The following is a 19,207-nucleotide window of genomic DNA, read 5'->3' as shown; positions in this document are numbered from 1 at the left end:
CCCGCCGGTCCCCAGCCCGCCCTCACTGGCTGCCCCGCGCCCGGCCCGGCCTACCCCTCCCCGGCCAGCCCGTGGCCTCCGCCTCAGGGGCCCACAGCCCTCCGGACTGACTAGGGACTACTTGTAACTGCCTACTAACTACTAATAACTACTAGTAACAATCTTATAACTGCCTGGTAACTGCCTAGTAACTGCCTAATTACTAGTAAGAGCCTCAGAATGAGTATGTAGTAACTGCCTGATAACTACTAGTAACTACTAGTAGCAGCTCAGTGTCTGCCTAGTAACTGCCTAGTATCTGCCTAGAAACTACTAGCAACTGCAGGCCTCTCGCCTCACCTTGGGTGGCTCCTCTCCACCCGCAGCACCCAAAACACCCCCAAAATCCCCCAAATCGCTGCCAATCCATCGGCCAGCCCTCCCCTCGATCACCCTATTGATCCACCCCTCTTCAGGGCCGAATTCTCCCCAGCCTCTCTTAACACCCACCCCCAGGAGAACAGGCAGTCTAATTTCCCCCAAATTTTCCCCAAATTTTTTTGGGCTGTCCCCCCCAAAAAGGGTTTCATCGGGATGCAGGGCCCACCCTCACCCTGCAGGTGATGATATTTCATGTTTAAAGCTGAATTATAATGACAGGACAAGTCCGAGGAGCACCCACTTAGGACAGTTGGTTTTTTCCCTATTTTTTTTCCTTTTTTCTCTCTAATTCACGACTTGTCTGAGTACTGCTCACCACAGTCCAAAGCTGCTGTGATTAAACTTGATAAAATTGTGCTTTGGATAATTTTTTAGAGGGCAGTAGAGGGTGCTGTTTGTTCTCCTGTTAGGAGGACAGGGCCACCCACCCTCCAGCCCAATATGCAGACAGATCCGAAGCGCAGAATAACCTGCTGTTGAAGGGTCAGCCTTGCTCGGCACCCCAAAATCAGCGTGCCTTTTTGGCTGGCTTTGAAATTCAGTGTGTTTCCAAGGAGTTGAAAGTAGGGTCCTTGCTCCAAATAGGTATTTAAAAAGCAGGAGTTCCCATGACCAGCATTTTTCGTCCCTCTCCAACTTTCGCGGTGGTTTTTTTTTTTTTTTTTTTCAGATTGACAGTTTTACCACCATATTTTTGCACACAGCTGGGTCTGAAACTGTGGCCCGGTGCTACCAAGGGTGTGATGCGCAGCCAGATGGCTGATCTCCTCCTGTATGACCCGGCTGAGCACACACCACCGTGGCATTCACTGGGCTGGAAGGGGAGAAATGAGACTTTTGTTATGCTCTGTCTCAGCCAAAATGTTTTTTTTTCTTATGTGATCTGAAGGGGTGAGGGGTGCATTGTACTGGGTACACCATGGATGTCAGACTGTGCAGAGACCTGCTCTGTTATAACTCTGTCCTAGAAGGACTTTGATCTGTTGGTTTTAGTTGGCTACTTTGAAAAGATATAATTATATTCTTTGTTATATTCTTTGTTATTCTATTCTATTCTATTCTATTCTATTCTATATTCTTTGTTATCTGGGAATCAGAAACAGTATTTAGTGTGATTAATGACTGGGTTCAATGTAGCCACACTCCAAATCAGGTTTTTTTGAGGGAAAAAAAAAAATCAGCACCTAATTTTGAGGTGCTAAAGTACTGCTAGCAAATATATGTGTCTAAAAGGCGCTTACACCCAGGGGAATGAAACATGGGTAACAGGTGAGACCAGAGCATCCTGACATCACATACCACACACGTAGAGCATTGCAATTAAAATTGTAATTGGTTGTAGGGGCTAATTGCCTGTAGTGACTTTTCTACGCTGCACAGCATAAATGCTGGAAGGTTTGTGCTGACGGCTCCGCAACGGCTCTGGCCCTCCTCAGGATGAATGGAGGAGCCTGGTTGTGCTTATCATCACATGAACACCCGGATCACCCTGAATTTATAGAGTTGTGGATTGATATCGTTTGTGCTTGGCATACTTGGGCAAACTATAACACAGGATATTTGTGCTGAAGCGTGATACCGTACTTGATTCGCAGGCAAGGAAAGTTGCCAGAAGCTTTTAGCAGAAGATGCTGAGCAGTTCTGTGACTGCCTTGAAAAGCACGACGATACTTCCCACTGCCTTGGCAAAGTAAAGCATTTCTTTTACAGTCTAGGGATGCACAGGAATTACCCTCTTTATTTCTCTGCACCTCACTTTCCCTGTTAAAACAGACAGGTTTTTCTGTGCAGCACGGAGGTGTGGGAAGAGGTTTGCAAACGTTGGTATCTGTGCGGTGCTTAGAGATCCAGGAGGAAATAGCATCAGGTTTCCTGGGGGTGGGAGGGTGAGATTAGCAGAAGTCAGCCCTGCGAAGTGCTATTAAATGATAAAAAAATGCTGACTGACAATCTGGGCTGGGTTCAATTTCCACAGTGAGGTTCACTCTTGTACGTGGAGGCCTTCCCTTGTGTCACCCCGAACTCGTACTGGCTGCTGGGGGCAGAGAATGAAGCAAGGGCCTGGCTTCTCACGGGTTTGGTCTCACTGGTGCACCCTCCTTTTCCACTCAGGTGGCTCAAATTCCCCCATCTCATCCATGGCTGAGTGTTGGAGGTGGGGAGAACCCTCAAATGCAGTGCCATTTCAAAGAGGTTTAGTGCATCCAAAATTGTGCAAATACCTAAGATGTCCTGCTTGCTTCTGCAGCCCGCGCCGAACTGCTGCTGTCCTTCCAGCTCCTTCCACGCTGCTCCGTGCGCCCGCCACCACGAGCATTTGGGAAGTGACGGCCCTTTTCCAGGCTCAGGTAGCGACGGAGGATGCCGAGAATTTCAGGGCGTGTGTTTCGCTGTTATCCCTGCCTCTAAACACGCCATCCATCTCCTACAGGGTAAAAATAAAGCAGCAATGTTTAGTTTCTGGAAAAAGCCAGATGACAGTGGAAGGGGTCAGAAATATGCATACCAGCCCTCCCTGTCCCACTGCCTCAGCTGTTGCTTCCTGAGAGACAGAAGCATGTGATTGCTAAAAATACCCTGCAAAGAGAATACATTCTCTCTCCAATGGGAGAGTATAAATTAATCCGAGTCGTAACATATACAACTGCTTGTGGCTGGGAGAAACAACTCCAAACGTGGTTTTCGGTGGGGGGTTTCCTAATGAAGCAGAAGTCCCAGCCCTGTGCCTTCCCTGCGTAGGCTGGCGATACTGCGCAGAGGGATCTTCGCCTCCAGCCTCTCCTGCTCCCACCCCCTCGCCCTCCTATGGGAAACAGTGCGGCTGTGGGGGGAGGAGGGCAGCCCTTTTATAAGCGTGGTCTTGTGGCAAGTCGAAGTTGACGGGAGTGACGGGAGATTTGGCTCGCTCCGAGATACCCACCTCCCAAGCCTTGGGGTGCCTTGGGATGACCAAAGGGAGAATGGAGTCAGTTGAAGTGTTCACGTCTGAAGGCAAAGGCAGGGGCTTGAAAGCGCAGAAGGAATTCTTGCCCGGGGATGTCATCTTTGCGGAGCCAGCCTACGCGGCCGTGGTTTTTGATAGGTAAGAGAAAAGCACATGTAAAACACAGACCGAAAGTAATCTCGATGCAAAATTTCATCTGGCTGGGTGGGTAAAAGTTTGAAAGTGTCTGGACAGCATCAGAGAAGGGTGTGAAGGGAAGTCAGAAGCACTTCTGTAAAGACACATTCACAGCTTACAGTGAATGTTCTTCACAGGGCTCAGATCGGCTTTTTTACTTCTAATATGGTGCAGTCTGTTTCCAGGACGTGATCTTGCAAGGCGCTTGGTGCCATCAGCTTTTGCCAAATGCGGTGAAAGTTGGGTGTATTCAGTGCCTCACAAAACCAGACCCATGTTACGCTCCGGTGAACTGCCAGGATTTAGTGTAATTCAGGTACGGCAATCTCAAACTGACTTTGCTGAAGCCTCCGATGTATAATCCGTGATAAAAGTGAGTTACACTGTGTTCTGCTCACGTGTACCACCTCCCAGCTATACACGCAGCTTCATCGCCCGCTGCCTTCAAACCAGAAGCTAGTGGGGATCTGCCAGTGATACTGTTTCTGTTAAAGTGATTTTATATTTATAGCTAGCCCAGTTAACTGGAGACAAATTTCTGCTTTCACTCTTGCATGAGACTGGTTTTAAATTTTTGTTCACACTGATGCAGCCAGAAACTGAATTCTGGTTCAAACAGATTTTTCTTTTCTGCTGCTTGTTTCAAGGATAAACAACATTCGATCAACCTGTGCTGCCGGTGTGGCTGGTAGGTGCCCACTTCTGCCCTTCAAATCAGTGGAAGATTCACTTAAATATCCTGAAAGCTAGAAGACACAAAGAACCAATTTCGATGTTAATCTCCCATGGGATAAATCTAGAATAAAGCCTCAGACATGAATGGAATTTGTTCAGCTTATAATATGCTAGCTGAGAAGAGAATTTGGCCCAAACTTTTTAAATGAGGAGCCAGATGTCAGCTGAAGGTTTCATTCTGGGCTTGGGAAATTTGTAAGCATTCTTCAAGGGCATCACGGTGAGTCCCGAGACTGATTTTTTTTGCCCCAAACTGCCAGTGACTTTAGTGAATGTTCTGCACACTAACTAAAGCAGTGAGTGATTCTACCTAGCTGAGCTTTCCATGATTGAATCAACTCCGCTAATGAAGTCTGGGACGCAAGCAGAGCTCATGCTGCTGTTTTAATCCTGGTCATCTTGTAGCTGAAGCTGATTTGTGCTACTGTGTGATCTGGCAATAGCAGAGAATTGGGGATTAAATGGACAGAGCAGGAAAGAATTTTTTTTGTGTCTTTCATTCACTTTTTCCTTGCCCTTATAGTCAGTGGGTGAACATGATAATGAATCTTTACAATAGCAGCAATGACACTTTTTAGTTTGTATTTGAATATGTCATTGCAAGAGCTCACATTAAAAATGTCACTTTTTATTTTAAAATGTTAAGTTCTTGAATTCTTAACCCGGAGTTCAGTTACAGTAGTTAGTGACAAAACCATCTCTCCTTGACGTGTCCTTCTAGCTCTTCTACTTTAGTTTCACTTGTGTCACTAGCTGGAATCTTGCTGTGATACTGTTTGCTTCGGAAGTGCCTATGGACAATGATTTCTCCCATATGCCATATTAAAAATACTAATTATCCTTTAACCATTGAAAACATTTTGCCTTTTAATTGCTGGTTGAGAATTTTTTTTCTTCTATGTGAAATGTTGCGAGCATCATGCGTAGAGTAGAGCTGCCCATGTTGAAGAGCTACAACTTCATTGCATTTTCAAATGTCACTTGTGTAATGTGAGATAAGGGGCGAAACTATCACCACATCGGGTCTTGGACTGCAGACTTTGTCTTAGGCTTAGTTTTCCGACAGAAAACCTCGGATGGGGAGAGATGTGCTTCCCTCCCTCCCCAGCCTGTGTTTGTTTAGCTCCCAGAGGGCAGATCCAGACACTAAGCAGCAAGGGGGTAAGGTAAACACATCCCTTCTCTGCAGCTGCAGAGAATGGGGATGGCTTCAGTCATTCTTATCTCTCTGCTTCTTTTTCGTGCTGCTGGGCAATAATAATGGACTCTTACCCTCCCATCCCAAAATCTCCGAAGCAGGAGGTGCCAACTAAATGCTTGTTGGTTAGTGCTCAGCAGGGAAAACCTGCATTGGAAACATGCATTTTGCTTGTGAAAACTGCTCTGATGTTTTTCACATGCATACAGGGCTTTGGTTTTGAAGGTACCTTCTCCTGCTGCCCCAGGGTATTCGATAGCATAAACCCCCAGTGAATTGATTGCTGTAGAAGGGTAGCCTGGATCCTTGTAGGATCTGCAAGAATAAATCCACACTACGTCATGGTGGCTGGTTTTGCTCTGAAAGAACTGCTGTTGCCTCTGCATGGATAGAGTCCAATGAAGAGGCATGTGTTTTTCCATGGCCACAAACAAGCATTTATAGGTCCTAAAACTGGTGTTGAGCCTACACTATTAAAAAGGGTCTCACCCTGCGCTGGGAAACCCAAAGTTCAGAGTCCCTCACCCTAATTCCATTCAGCGTCTTTGTCTCTTGCTGAAAGCAGTGTGTATGTGTACTATGGAAAGGGGATTCAAATATGAGTGATTGGTGGATTTAATTTTTCAGCTCGGGTCCTACCAAATATGTGACCAGATTTTCCACAGAGCTCAGCTTTCTTTGTGTATAAAGGCCACCATAGAAGCATTGAAGTGTAGAGTTGGTCTGTATTTTGCAGCCCTTTGAAGAGCTCATAACTTTGCGAAGTCTGGTCCCAGTGTGGATGCTGAGCCCCTGAAATCCTGCCCCTGATTTTGCTGTTGAAATCAAGCAATCTGTGTGTGATGCATATGGATGGCAGTCACGCTGCAGTGGCCACACTGCGATCTTCTGCGTGACTGCATGTGATGTGGCAACACAGCAGGCAAAGTGAAGGTCTCTTTTTTCAGATTAGTAGGAGCAGCTCTTCAGAGATACAACAGTGTTTTCTTGGTGTGGCCAAACTACAGGATGGAAAGCAGCTTGTGTTCGTGCCTGGGCACAAAGCTGTCAAGAGATGAGAGGTGTTGCTGTTCAGAAATGGGGGAGCCCCATACAAGCTGATGGTCCTTTGATCTGGTGAAGAACATAATTATGAAATGAAAAATTTGCATGACCTGCTATAGGTGTTTAACTTCAGGTGTCTAAGTGAGAAACCCCTCCATAGGGCTGTTGCATAGCAGAAACCTACCTTTCATACTCTGAGAGACTATCAGCAGAACAAACCTCTTTGCCCCGACTGTACAGGGATCTAGGGAGCCTGAACAGCTGATTTTGGCACCCGGTGTTAGGTGCTCACAGCAGAAAGTGTGGGGACCCTTTGGGCTTAAATGGTGCAAAGACCCTACTCTATATATTGATGTGAGGAATTGCAGAAGCAATTTTGACCTTAGGTTGTCACCCACCTGCACTGTATGAATGCCTGTCTTTCAGTAGGAGTCTGAGCTTGAGGAGGTGCTGAGAACTTTATTTTGCTAGGAAAAGGAGATGCGTTTTCTTTGACAAAACTCTATAACCAGCCATCATACTCTGAGCAAATAAGACCAACCAGTTTAACTGGACCAACCTACAGAGCGATGTGATGGCTTGTCCAGCAATATGCTTTGAGATTCAGCTTGCAAATTAAGACACCCAAAACTAAAGTCTGTTATAAGTGTGTGCATAGAGCTAAGGGCAGGTTTCAGTTGCCATAGGTGTTTAGTGTCTTTTGAGATGCCCCAGGGTGTCTGAGACATCCTTTTAGGGCTCACAGGTGCAAAACAGGATTTATGAGAATCAGGCCACCTCTCAGGCCAGATGGGTGTCCCTGCAGAGCCTAAAATAACGCTAGGCTCCTATGTCCAGGCAAGTGAATCCAGCCCTAAGTCCTCGTTACAGTCAATGGAGCTCTATAATGTGCACTGAACACAGACACCTACCTTTGAGCTGAATGGCTTTCCACACCCCACTGAGTGTTTTGATGGGATCTCTACTTAGACACTGAGAGTACAGATGAGCACATCTAGGTGTCTAAATCTGCAGACTGCATCCCACCCTGGAAGCCCCTGAATGTCACAGGGACCCTGAAGGTCCCTGAAGTCATTAAAGCTGGTGAGGGCTTGTACTCTTCAACCCAATGATGATCACCTGAGCAGCAGTTTCTTACCCGGTGCCAGAGACTTTCAGTCCAGAAGTACATAAAACTCAAGGTGAAGCTAAAGAAAGTTCCTATAGACATCAGCCAGCTCAGAGTTTCTTAGATTTTAAGGCCAGGGTATGACTCACAAGGCTAACCCTGTTCATTGCAGGGGGGTTGGACTAGATGACCTTTAAATGTCCCTTCCAGCCCAAACCATTCTATGATTCTATGATTCTATAACCTTTTGCTTAACACAGTGGTTACCTGGAATTGACTCCTGCATCAAGCCCGTCTACCTGAACTAGAGCAGGCTGTTTAGAGAGACAGTGAATACTGATTGAAAGGGGGTGCAGATCTCAGTGTGATCTCCAGTATTTTGCTGTTTGGATAAAGTGCAGACACACTCTCTGATCTGTGTTTGAATCAGCCTTTCTGTTATCAGCTGAAATAGCACTCAGAAAACACCAGTGTCAAGCCCACTTTGCCCTAAAATAGATGCAGAAGGTTGGAAATATATCTTCTCAAGGGATTCTTTGCCTTTGTTGGGGTCATTTTACGATTTGCAAAGCCCCTGTGCATTCCCCATTGACATTACCTCTCACTGAAGCTTTCTCTAGTGCTCTGCTTACGTGCTGGTGTTTAATCCTTCCTTCCCTCTTCACTTTCTCTTTGAAGATCCCAGGTCTCCTTTCCTCACTGCCACTTTCAGGACGATGGCATTCCCATTGCCTGGGCTCAATGTACAGTATGTGACCTTCTCCTCTGGCATGTCATTTGGCTCTCGAGCCTGTAAGAGTTTACATTTCATACAGGCATGGGGATGCCTGATATATCTCTGTCAACCTTCATCAAGAGAAGGTTTGCTCTTTAACCAGTGGGGTTTGAGAGACAGTAGTCAAGGCATCAGTGTCGTGTGGTAGAAAGCCAAGATCACCTGAAGATCTGCTTGATCTGCAAATTGCTAAAAACCTGAGATCATGCAATTTTTGCACTCCTTTTTGATGTATGAAGCAGGCCCAAAACATTTTCCAAAGCAAATGTGGGGAGCTCCATTATTGTGACTGGGATGACCTAGGGATATAAGGAATACAAAATTTTCCATAACAGTATGACTCTGAAAAGATTATGGAAGCAAATTCTTTGAGTTGATACCAATAAAAACTGAGAGCTAATGTGATCATATTCACATTGTTTGAAATTTTCTGGAGTTTGATTTTTTATTATTATCTCATTTGTTCAAAAGCTTGAATAAAACCTGGGAGAAAACCTATTTTTTTAAAGGAAACCACACCCACACCTCTTTAAAAAGAGGCTGAGAAAGTTTGAAATGAAAGACTAAAAGTAAAATAGTCTAAAATTAGTCTAAAATAAATCCTCCACTCAAATCAGACAAATTAGGATGTGTCATCCCTGACATTTTAAAGATAAAAGTACTAAGTTCCAACCCCCTTTTTTAAAGGAGCAAACCTGTTCTTGTGCTAATAATTCACCATTACAGGTATCCTCAGTAGCAGCCAGCTATTGAATACCTCCCTTTTCCTTTCACTGCTGAAACAGTAGGTGCATTTCCTTAGGCTGTTGTGTTTAATGAAGAGTTACAGCCTCTGCTTTGAAAGCCAAGTGGACTGTGCCTACACCTTAGGCTATTCTTACGCTGTCCTCTGCAAGACGTTGAGGAGAGAGATGTCTAGCCAGCCAATAATAAATATGAAGCAGGTGGACTTAGGTGTAAATTAGGTCATCTGTGTGTGTCATCTACGACGTACAGAATAGAATAAACTCAGGTTAAATAGTTTGTGAGCTTCTCACCGTGTCCATTAGCTATTCAATGAAATCCTCCTTTTATTCCTTTGCACTACAGCCGTCTCACCCTGCTTTTCCAGATTAGTGAATGAGATGCTGTGGGTGCTGGATGGGAAATGGGTGGCAGATGTTTGGGTTGTGCATGTCTCGGAGATGAGGTTAATATATTTCCTGTGGCAGTGCTCAGCTCTCTGTCCTGGCAGGTCCAACAGATCTTAATCCATCTGAATCCAATCCAAGCAGTCACAAGAGCTATTTGTTTCTTCTGCTTTCACTGAGAGCTGTGCTTGCGGGAGCCATGGTTTAGTTGACAGTGCTCTGTCACCTCTTGCATTTGTTGGCTGGCACATTGAATCATTGCTTTTGTGACTGTAGCTACGTCCAGGATTAGTAGTAGTTGTGCATCTCATCTATGTAACATGAGCCCCTGAGAGTTCAGCTCGGTTGATGCTTGGATGAGAGGCCAAGGAAACCTGAGGCTCCCCAGAAAGTCATTTAGTGAGTCAGTCAGTGGCACCTGCCCTCTAAGTCAGTCCTAAATCCCTGACCTGGCAAGGCTTGGATGGGCTGGAGAAATCACTATGCTAACGAAGATCCTGCTTTTGGGCAGGGTGAAAAAAAGAAGTTCTCACTATGTGTGGAAGATGGCAGTGAATGAATGGCCAGAGATCACCCCAGAGGCCATGTTGTACATAGGCACAGCAGAAAGCAGTTGTATTGTCCCTGTGTTAAAGCAAGGAGCAGAGCACCGAGTAAGGGTGAACCCTCTAAGGGTTCAAACCTCCAGGCTCCTGGGTAGGTGCCATTCGTCTCCCCAGAAACCTTCAGTGCTACCTGGCCATGCAGCATCCTGACCATGCGGGCATGGGCTGCTCTCTCTACAGGGAGAGGAAGCTCCATCCAGGCCACCTGGAGCCATTTCAGGTTCTGATAAACACTTTCTAGGCCAGACAGAGAAGGCTTTATAGATCAACAATTTCCACAGGCTGAGACACTTGGGTTTAACCTCAGGCTGCTTCCCCTGTCCTTGGGGGACCTTAACCATTGCAGAGGGGATGACAGTGGAGACTGTGGATCACTGCAAGCCTTTGGTGTCCTTGGTGTTGTCTACCTCCAAGACAGATGGTATCAGAGCCTGTCATAAAGGTCCAGCCCTGGGGCCAAGGGAGAGACCCACTTTGCCATCCCCTTTCGGGGCGTCCGGCTCTGAACTCCTCTGAGACAGCAGGAGTTTGCACGACTGCCTAGGGACACCTGGGGGATTTAGGTGCTTGCAGGGTCAGGCAGTGCTCAAGCAATATTTGTTGAAGATTTGGGCAATAGATCTCAAATACCTGTGTCTCCTGATATTTTTACTGCGCCAAGAATTGAGCCCAGGCCTCTGGAGTCCTGGTAATGCACATTATCAATAAATCCAGTCTTTTTTTAAACCATTTCTGAGCACAGAGAATCCCGTGAGGGTTTTGTGAGAGATGTGGTATTTCTTATGCCTGCCAGTCAGATTACCTATGGGTAATTGTGTCTGCAGTTTCAATACCACATGAACTGTTCCTTCGCCTCCTCAGGAAGTCTCATATAACTTTTTTTGTGTGCATTTCTGCATCTCCTTAGAAACGAGAACTTTCCAGGGCTGGTGGTAGGTTCCACCAGTTGGGTTTGCTTTGGAAACTCTGGACACCTTATGCAATAATCAGCAAAATGCAAAGCCAACATTTCAGTATTTTTCTGTTCTCAGAGAGAGAGCTGGGGGGAGACAAGCCTCTGTTTGAGGATGTGGGTTTTGCTGCACCATATTCCCCTCCAACTTGTCACTCCTCTTTACAGGGAAACTTCTTTAATTGCCTTTTTGCTTTCTGACTGCCCTTAAAGCACACAGGCGGCAGGAGGGAGCCCCATTCCCTGCATGAGATCTCCCTGTGCTTCCTGGCACGATGTAACCACATGGGTTTTATCAGCTCTCTGGCTCTCCTTTGCCTTACAAGGAGTGTAATCTCTCTTGCACCTCTCTTCCCCTCTGACTTGACAGCTGACAGAGGACAGCCTCACATTTCTCACCAGCTCCCAGCTCTTTCATTTGACTTAATGGAGTTGGCTGCATCCCCCTTCCCAGACACGTGCTCCCCCCTGCCCCATCCTGGGTGCTTACCTTGCATTGGGCTCCTTGCTGTGCACCGGCACTGCTCACTGTCATTTTCCAAAGCTCATTTTTGCACGTGGTTTTGTCTGCTGCAAGTCGTCCTGCTTTAAATCAATGGCCCTCTGCTTTAAATCAATGGCCCTCTTCATCCTGCAAGAGCCAAGATGCAGGGTGGATTGTGTCAGCAGCTCATGCAATAGTGCCAGAGGAATGAAGGTGCATTTTAAGTGTACTGTAATAGATGTAAATATGCATACATATGTTTTTATATGTATCTGTATAGTGGAGAGGCAGGACAGTCTGGGGGGTGTCCCTGGCTGGGGACTCTAGGGCTGTGGGTCTGATTCCCGCCTGTGGCATAACCTCCTCATGTGAGCATCAATAAATTTTTTATTTCCTTGTGCCTCAGTTTCCCCACTATGGGCTGTGGACGATGATAATGTTCCCTTGGTAATGAAGCCTCTGTAGTCATCTTTTTGCAATCAGGAGAACCTCCCTCCTGGGGCCGGCGGTGTCTAAGTGATGGGAATTTCAATTCTCCCCTACTGTCGAGCCTGGCTGGAGGCAGAGATAAAGCGAGCAGTTGCCTGAAGAAGCAGACAGCTGGGGACACCGAGTCAGGCAGGGAAAAGCCTTCTCTAGCAGCAAGGGAAAAGTTGTTTGGGTGGGAGACCAAAGTGTCTCCCCCTCCTTCCCAATGAAGGAGCAAGCAGCTGGACATGTGAAAAGGGCACACGGGGGAGGTTTCCTCTTGGTCCGGGACCCTGGACACCCTTGGAGGGAGGATATCAGGTTAGACTTCTTCATCAGTATCCTCTGATACATTCCTCCCCCGGCCTTGGTTATAGTTACCTACATAAAATTGTAGCGTGCTTCTTGGAAATCCTGTTTTGAACCCTGCAAAGAAGCAACCTGCTCCTTTTGAAAGGTGTTTCCCAGTTATCCCATGACCGTCTAACTCACAGTAACCTCTCAGCTAGTTAAACTGCAGAGCCAGGAGCAGGAATAGCCGGTGAGCAGCACTTACCGCTGCTGGCACCAGAGAAAGACATGTCAGGCTTTTGGATTTGGAGGAGAAATCTGCATCGCTAGACCATCTGCAGGAAGGCTTTAAGTGGCCTGAAGAGCACAGCACTAAAGCTGATGCTGGACTAAGTAGGGAGGACTTCATGCCCTGGGAGCAGAGCACATCCTCACATCAGGCACTGTGCTCGTTATCTTTAATGTTTAACGAGACTCCCATGGGTGGCATATTCTGGGCCACTGACTAGCACTAAATCATTGATGTTCTCAGCTCAGCAACATACCAGCCTTGTGAAGATGAAAGATCCCCTGGGTTTATTAATAAAATCTCATGGTGGTCATAAATGCAAGTACTGCTCCCTAAGCCTGGCATTACAGCCCACACCGTGTCCTACCCCAGCCAGCACTCCTGCGAGCTCTTGAGAGTTCATCTTTCCTCTGTCTTCAGCTGTTTGGTGTTTCTTGTCCCTCCCTGGGCAGCTGAAAATCCACTTGTCCCTTGGCAGCCACGCCTGGGGATCTGCTGAGTGGCTGGGAGCCTACCCTGGTCCCTCAAACCTTCACTAATCCACGCTAAGCCTCTGTCTGGAGTCACCGGGACCAGGAGAGCCCCAAACCCACCTGGACTGGGGCTCTGTGCTGTTCTCTCTTGATGGTGGACAGCCAGGAGACATGTCCCACAACTGAAGGAAGGAGGAGAAGACATAAAACACTTTGTGATGAGATCTACCTTGAAGAAGGCTGTTCGCTTGGCTTCCTTGTGTCATTTCCAACACAATGCCACAATTGCCAAGTGCAATGCCTCCAGTACAGCTACACCTTTGGCCCAGTGACAAAAAGAAGTGACAAGCAAAGCTGCCTTTTAATCCGTGGAAACATATCTTGGTTTCAAGCAGCACAAACAAGGGGTTTCACTATGCAACTACTTCTATCTATCACTCTTCTTCATTGTGATACACCTCTGGTCTGCTCACTGGCAGAGCATTTCTGATGTGTATTTTTATCCCAACAGCGTGTCTGTGCCTAAGGAAAGCTTAGGAGAGCAGTTAGGATGGCTCAGAGCCATGCTCCTGGTTGGTCCCTCTCGACCAATGTTTTCCTAAGTCTCAGGCATGGTGGTGGCCACTGCTCCATTTTGTGACCTGGTGCATGTGAGGCCCAGGAAAGCCTTAGTGCTCGGGGGGGTGGTCACTTCAGCCAAATTCAGAGGCTTTGCAGGCCGGTGAAGCTCTCAGGCTGGCTCTTTGCCTTCATGTTCTTCGTGCTCGCCTGAGCCACAGACTCGTTAGGCATCTGATTTCTGTTCAGCAAATGGGTGGCTGGTGCTTCAGCACGGACCAGACAGAAAACAAAAGCAGACTGAAAATCCTATTAACAGCAGCAGTGCTGAGGAGGAGCAGATGAGCTGCAGACAAAAGGGCTGAGAGCTGGGTAATGCTTTATTGCTGTCCTCCTTTAAACAAAATATTTGTCTCTTTGGCGTAGCCAAAGAGAAAAGCAACAGCACTGGGCAAGCGCACAAGGATTTAATCTGGGTGGGAGGTTTCTCCGTCCTCCCAAAAAATCTTGGAGGGTCCATCCTTAGTCGGTATGGGGAACCCAGGGATGCAAAGCTGGCAGGACCCTCACTGGGTGGAGCTGGCCCTTCACTGAGGTATGAGCCAACGAGTCCTTCTGTCCTTCCAGCTTGACGCACATCATCTGTCACACCTGCTTCAAACGACAGGAGAGGCTCCACCGCTGCGGCCAGTGCAAGTTCGCCTACTACTGTGACCGGACCTGCCAGAGAGCGGCGTGGCTGAACCACAAAAATGAGTGCTCCGCCATCAAGAAGCACGGCAAGGCACCCACCGAAAACATCAGGTGAGAGCTGGCCCCCAGGGGCTGAGCCGGCAGCCTGGGGATGGTGAGAGAGGACAGGGCATCCCTCCAGAGGGTGGCAAGGAAGAGCTGGGTGGCCTGATTTGGACAGGGTGGAAGTGGGAGACAGTTTGGGAAAGGCCAGGAGCATCCCTGAGCTGATGGGATCGGGACCTGGAGGAGCATCTGGGATGTGACGGGGTTGTGCTCCTGCTTTGTTTTTTGGTGCTGGGCCCCAAAAACTCTAGTGCAGCTGAACATGGTGAGGCAAACCCACCCAGGGTGGTTTAGGAGGTGTGTGGGAAAGTGAGGAGTAGGTGGAAAAGTGGAAGAGGAGATGGGCTCTTCCCAATTTGTCTACAGGATACATTGATTTGGATTCACATCCCGGTTCCGTTATAAGAAAATTAGAGGAATCCCCAAGGAAATGAAAGCTGTTGTGAAGGACTGGGGACCTGGGGGTCTGTAGCACTTCTCCAGATGAGAACACAGATGCCGGGGCAAAACCCTGTGTCTGTGTCCCTTTCCTTCAAAAGCCCATGGATGGTGACCAGCCATCAGCCATCCGATGCTGAGCCTGTCTTGGTCTGTCCGCACAAAATTTCCCACCCATGACATGAATTTCGATGGCCCTTTGGTCCTTATCCTTGCACTGGCTGGTGGTGCTAACGCCTGGGGCTCTCTCCTGGCCAGGCTGGCTGCCCGCATCATGTGGAAGATAGAGAGGGAAGGCAGCGGGCTGGCAGAGGGCTGCCTGGTCTCCATCGATGACCTGCAGAACCATGTGGACAACTTTGGCGAGGAGGAGAAGAAGGAGCTCCGTGCTGATGTGGAGAGCTTCCTCGAGTTTTGGCCACCCCAGAGCCAGCAGTTCGGCATGCAGTACATCTCCCACATCTTCGGAGTGGTACGTCGGAGGGGTGGGAGAGCAAAGGGAGGGCTGCTTTTAATGCCAACTCCCCAGAGAAAGTCTCCAACTGGCCTGAGTTGAGAACGCCCAAGTTCATCCCTCTCTTGCCCTTAAGAGGCCATAGCGGTTGGGATAGCCGAGGCCGACATTTGCTGCGGGCGGTTTGAATACTGCTGCATTCCCCATCTGCATCGCTTCTGCACTGGCACTGGGAAGGCACTGAGGCACAGCAGGGGCATGGTCTGAAACCTTTTATCTGGCTAACCATGCAGGCAAGTGGCTCGCTCAACCGTAGGTGCTGCATTGTCATCACAAGTCCCACTGGGCATCTCTCTGCACCTGGGAGAGCTGAGAAAATCTATTTAAATATATTTTTAGTAAATATACTTAGAATGTATTTGAATATAGCAGATCTGTTTTAGTATATACATTAATGTCTATTATAGATTGTGTGCATTAGATTTTTAAATGTATATTATAAATATAGATTTTTTAATATATGTAATAAAAATAGGTAAAATATGCTAAATACATTTAATAATATCCATTACTAACTTGTTAACTACAAATTTTTGTTCTCAGTGTAGCAGAGAGGGAAATTCCCAGAAGTCCGTTCAGGCTGAGCTGCTCTGCCCCCAGCCCTGGTACAAGTTGTTGTATCCCGGGGCTGCACTAACCCCTCAGCTAGCAGCACTGCCTGAGGGGCCAGGGTGAGCTGAGCTGAGACGCACGCTCTGCTCGCGCCTCTGCTGATGGCTGGTGTGGCGGAGAAGTTGGCTTTGCCAGCCCTAGCACAGGGAGGACACACAGCATCCTTTCGTACCCAACCTGCAAAGAAAATCCAGTCCACTGGGCGCAGGAAGACCTAGGTACTAGTGGCCAACATAACTTGCCCATGCAGAAGTAAGGAAGTACAGATAAAGTACAGAATCAGTTAAGAAATGAAATAAAACTATTAACAGAGTAAAATAATTAGCAGCCAAGTTAATTATTTCCTTTGGTATATCCTATTGCATTTTCTCCTTGCAAGTATTTCCTTCGTTTATGTTTGCAACTAAAACCTGCGCCATTCATATGTGACAATAATGTACCATATAGAAAAGTATAATAATTTATTCTTGCAATATATGTCACCCAGAAGTAGTCATTCTGAAAATTGTTTGGGACTCATAACAAACAGTAGTAATTGGTTTTTATAAGCTCTGTGGGCCTCCCTGCAAACGTGACCAGGTTGAATGCAGCTCTCAAGGTTAATTTCTAACTGATACCTGTTTTAATAAGCGTGAACTTTGCTTTCTGTCTAGGCTCTGCTTGAATTGCCTTAAATTCATTTTCCTGTGACCTTTTTCTGAATTATTTGCAGGAAGCAAATATAAGGAAGCCAATGCATGGCCAAACCAAATTTGTCTTAGACATCCCAAATGAACATTAACAGCAAATATTCTGCAGCATTTACTCAGCTTTGCTCTGAGTTGGTCCATCTGCATGAGCCCTGCATCACTTCTCTTCTGATGTTTTATCCCAACTAAAGATGTTGTCTCTGCAATTACTTTCTGCAATAATCTTGTAGGCGCTTCTCCTTTCTCCTTAATGTTTGGAGATGGGATGCTGGAGATATACCTCTCAGCGGGAACTGAGAAAACCTGATTGTAGCTGAATGCAGCTTTTCCTCCCTTAATGCTTCTTCCTGCCTATGTTTTGGGACTAGATCAGCTGCAACGGCTTTACCCTCAGTGACCAAAGAGGACTGCAGGCTGTTGGTGTGGGAATCTTCCCCAACCTCTGCCAGGCCAACCATGACTGCTGGCCCAACTGTACCGTCATCTTCAACAATGGCAAGTGAGTGGATATTTCCTTCCTCGGGCACAGCGGGCATGCATCCTAATGGGCAACTCAGCAGACTCTGCTAACCCCACAGTGTCAGATCCCTGCCCCAGAAAATCTATTCATTCTCGTTTCCTTCTCTAGCTCAGAAACAAAAAAACCAGGACTTTCTTTCTAAAGAGGCGCTGTTTTCTCTCTCATTATTGTTATTTCAAAAAATACTGTCTGATGCACTAAACAAATACACAAGGTTTGACCCCAAATCCAGTGAACCAGCAAAGAATTTTTCCCTGGTTTCTGTGAGTTTTGAAACCAGGCTCAAAATAGGCAGATGAAGTACTAAGTAGCTGCCTAGATCACCCCTTGTATTGAGGCTTTATTTACAAATAGTTAAGGAACAATTACGGTTAATAAATTATTAAAGATTATACTGAGTCCACAGTCCAAGAGTTTCTCATAACCAAAGCTTGCAATCAGCTGTGTATCACTATTTGCTGATGTGTTTATAACCGTTCCTAACACAACCCTCATCTTTGTGAGAGTGTACCATCTCTATTAATCACTGATTAACTCTTTAACACTGGGATTTTATTTATAATTGTGACTGTTATCTGCAAACCAAGTCACGTGCAAGTGCAGGATGCCCTAAGCTGCTGTGCATTCCCCGTTCCCACCCAAGTGCTGTAAGAAAACTTCCGCGGGACATGTGAGATGGAAAGAGATGAAGTGGGAAATGCAGGGACGTTTCAGCAGAGCCGGGAGGGGAGGCTGCGGCTCTTGGTGCTCGGGGCAGCCCGCAGGAGGGATGCTCTGCTCTTCCCAGCCTCCTCCCAGGCCAGAACAGGTATAAACTGCTGCCGATCTGGCAAGTTGCATCGTGTGCAAGACATTAACTGTGGGGAACTGCTCGCCAAAAACTGCACAGCTACAGTATTTCATCCAAATTTTCCGCTCAGTCTTAAGATTTTATAAATTTCCATGTTCACTAAACTTTAGTGCTATAAGTTACCCCCCCAGCCTCCCCTTCTTTAACTAACACATTGCTTGTGCACTCCAGTTCTTGCTGCTGGTTTTACCCAATAAAACTACACTAGCGTTTATCAAGTAGCTGGTAAATGAGCAAAGAGAAAACGAAACTGCATTAGGATGGTTACCTTGGTGGGAAATAGGGTCTGATCCAAAGTCAGATTGGAGTCTGTGCTCTGATATCCAGTTGGCCCTGGATCAGATCCACAGTAGGATGATGGAGAGCCTCTCCAACCAGCCTGGGAAGTGGAGGAGGTAACTAGCAGTGACAGCAACCCTGAAGTCTGAGTTTCTGGGTGGTAAGTAGAGGAATGGCATTTTGTTTGCCTGGCAGCTTGTCGAAGTTCCCACGTGTATCCTGTTACTGACTTTAAACCTTGACCATCTGGTTATGTCGTACAATTGGCCAGGTAAATTATGAAGGTTTCTTGTCTTTCTGCAGAAACCTGGTGATGAGCCCCTGCTGTGGGAACTGAGCTCTCTATCAGCGCTCAGGGCACAATACCGGACTTGAGGACCCACTAAACTCATCACACAGAGCACAGTCCTTGTTGCTGATATCCCAGTCTGATTTCCATTTCAAGCTATGTTTTAGAGAGCATGGCTATTGATGACGGTGGAGACATTTCTGTGCAGGATAACTAACCCTATTGCACCCGCCAAATGTCAGAAGCAGGTTTTGCTCATCCCCTGGCTGAGACCACTCCTAAAATCATAGTGCCAGGACAGCTCTCCCCCAAATCCACTGTGGCCCAGCGATGGGCAATTCAGTTATGGCAGCTGCATAGCAAAAGTGAAGCTCTACATGCAGTGAGACTTGAGCCAGGCATCGGGAACCCCCTTGTGCTCCATCAGGATGATGTCCCGATGCTCTACACCATGTACCCATTTTTTTTTCATTGTACTTGTACCTGTGTAAACTTCAGATGTTTGTTTTGTCTTTCAGTCATGAGGCTGTAAGATCAATGTTCCACACACAGATGAGGTGGGTCAGT

General features: G+C 47.0%; 1 protein-coding gene across 2 annotated transcripts in view; it reads left to right on the top strand.

Annotated features, from left to right (window-relative positions):
- The first annotated feature begins 3,067 nt into the window (after positions 1–3,067).
- SMYD1 (SET and MYND domain containing 1) overlaps positions 3,068–19,207 on the top strand; it is a 28,285-nt gene continuing 12,145 nt past the window's right edge. Inside the window, exons 1-5 of one of the 2 annotated variants that reach the window (XM_009331871.1) lie at positions 3,068–3,502; positions 14,279–14,455; positions 15,146–15,359; positions 17,071–17,201; positions 19,159–19,197. In XM_009331871.1, the coding sequence (XP_009330146.1) occupies positions 3,366–3,502; positions 14,279–14,455; positions 15,146–15,359; positions 17,071–17,201; positions 19,159–19,197 (698 nt within the window). In that variant the 5' untranslated portion in view covers positions 3,068–3,365. The remainder of the gene's footprint in view (positions 3,503–14,278; positions 14,456–15,145; positions 15,360–17,070; positions 17,202–19,158; positions 19,198–19,207) is intronic. The other variant, XM_009331872.1, reaches the window with a different exon arrangement.

Source organism: Pygoscelis adeliae, unplaced genomic scaffold (genome assembly GCF_000699105.1).
Source record: "Pygoscelis adeliae isolate BGI_AS28 unplaced genomic scaffold, ASM69910v1 Scaffold209, whole genome shotgun sequence".
Taxonomy (NCBI): domain Eukaryota; kingdom Metazoa; phylum Chordata; class Aves; order Sphenisciformes; family Spheniscidae; genus Pygoscelis; species Pygoscelis adeliae.
The sequence above is the reverse complement of the archived record's forward strand: the minus strand, read 5'-3'. Positions and strand labels throughout refer to the sequence as shown.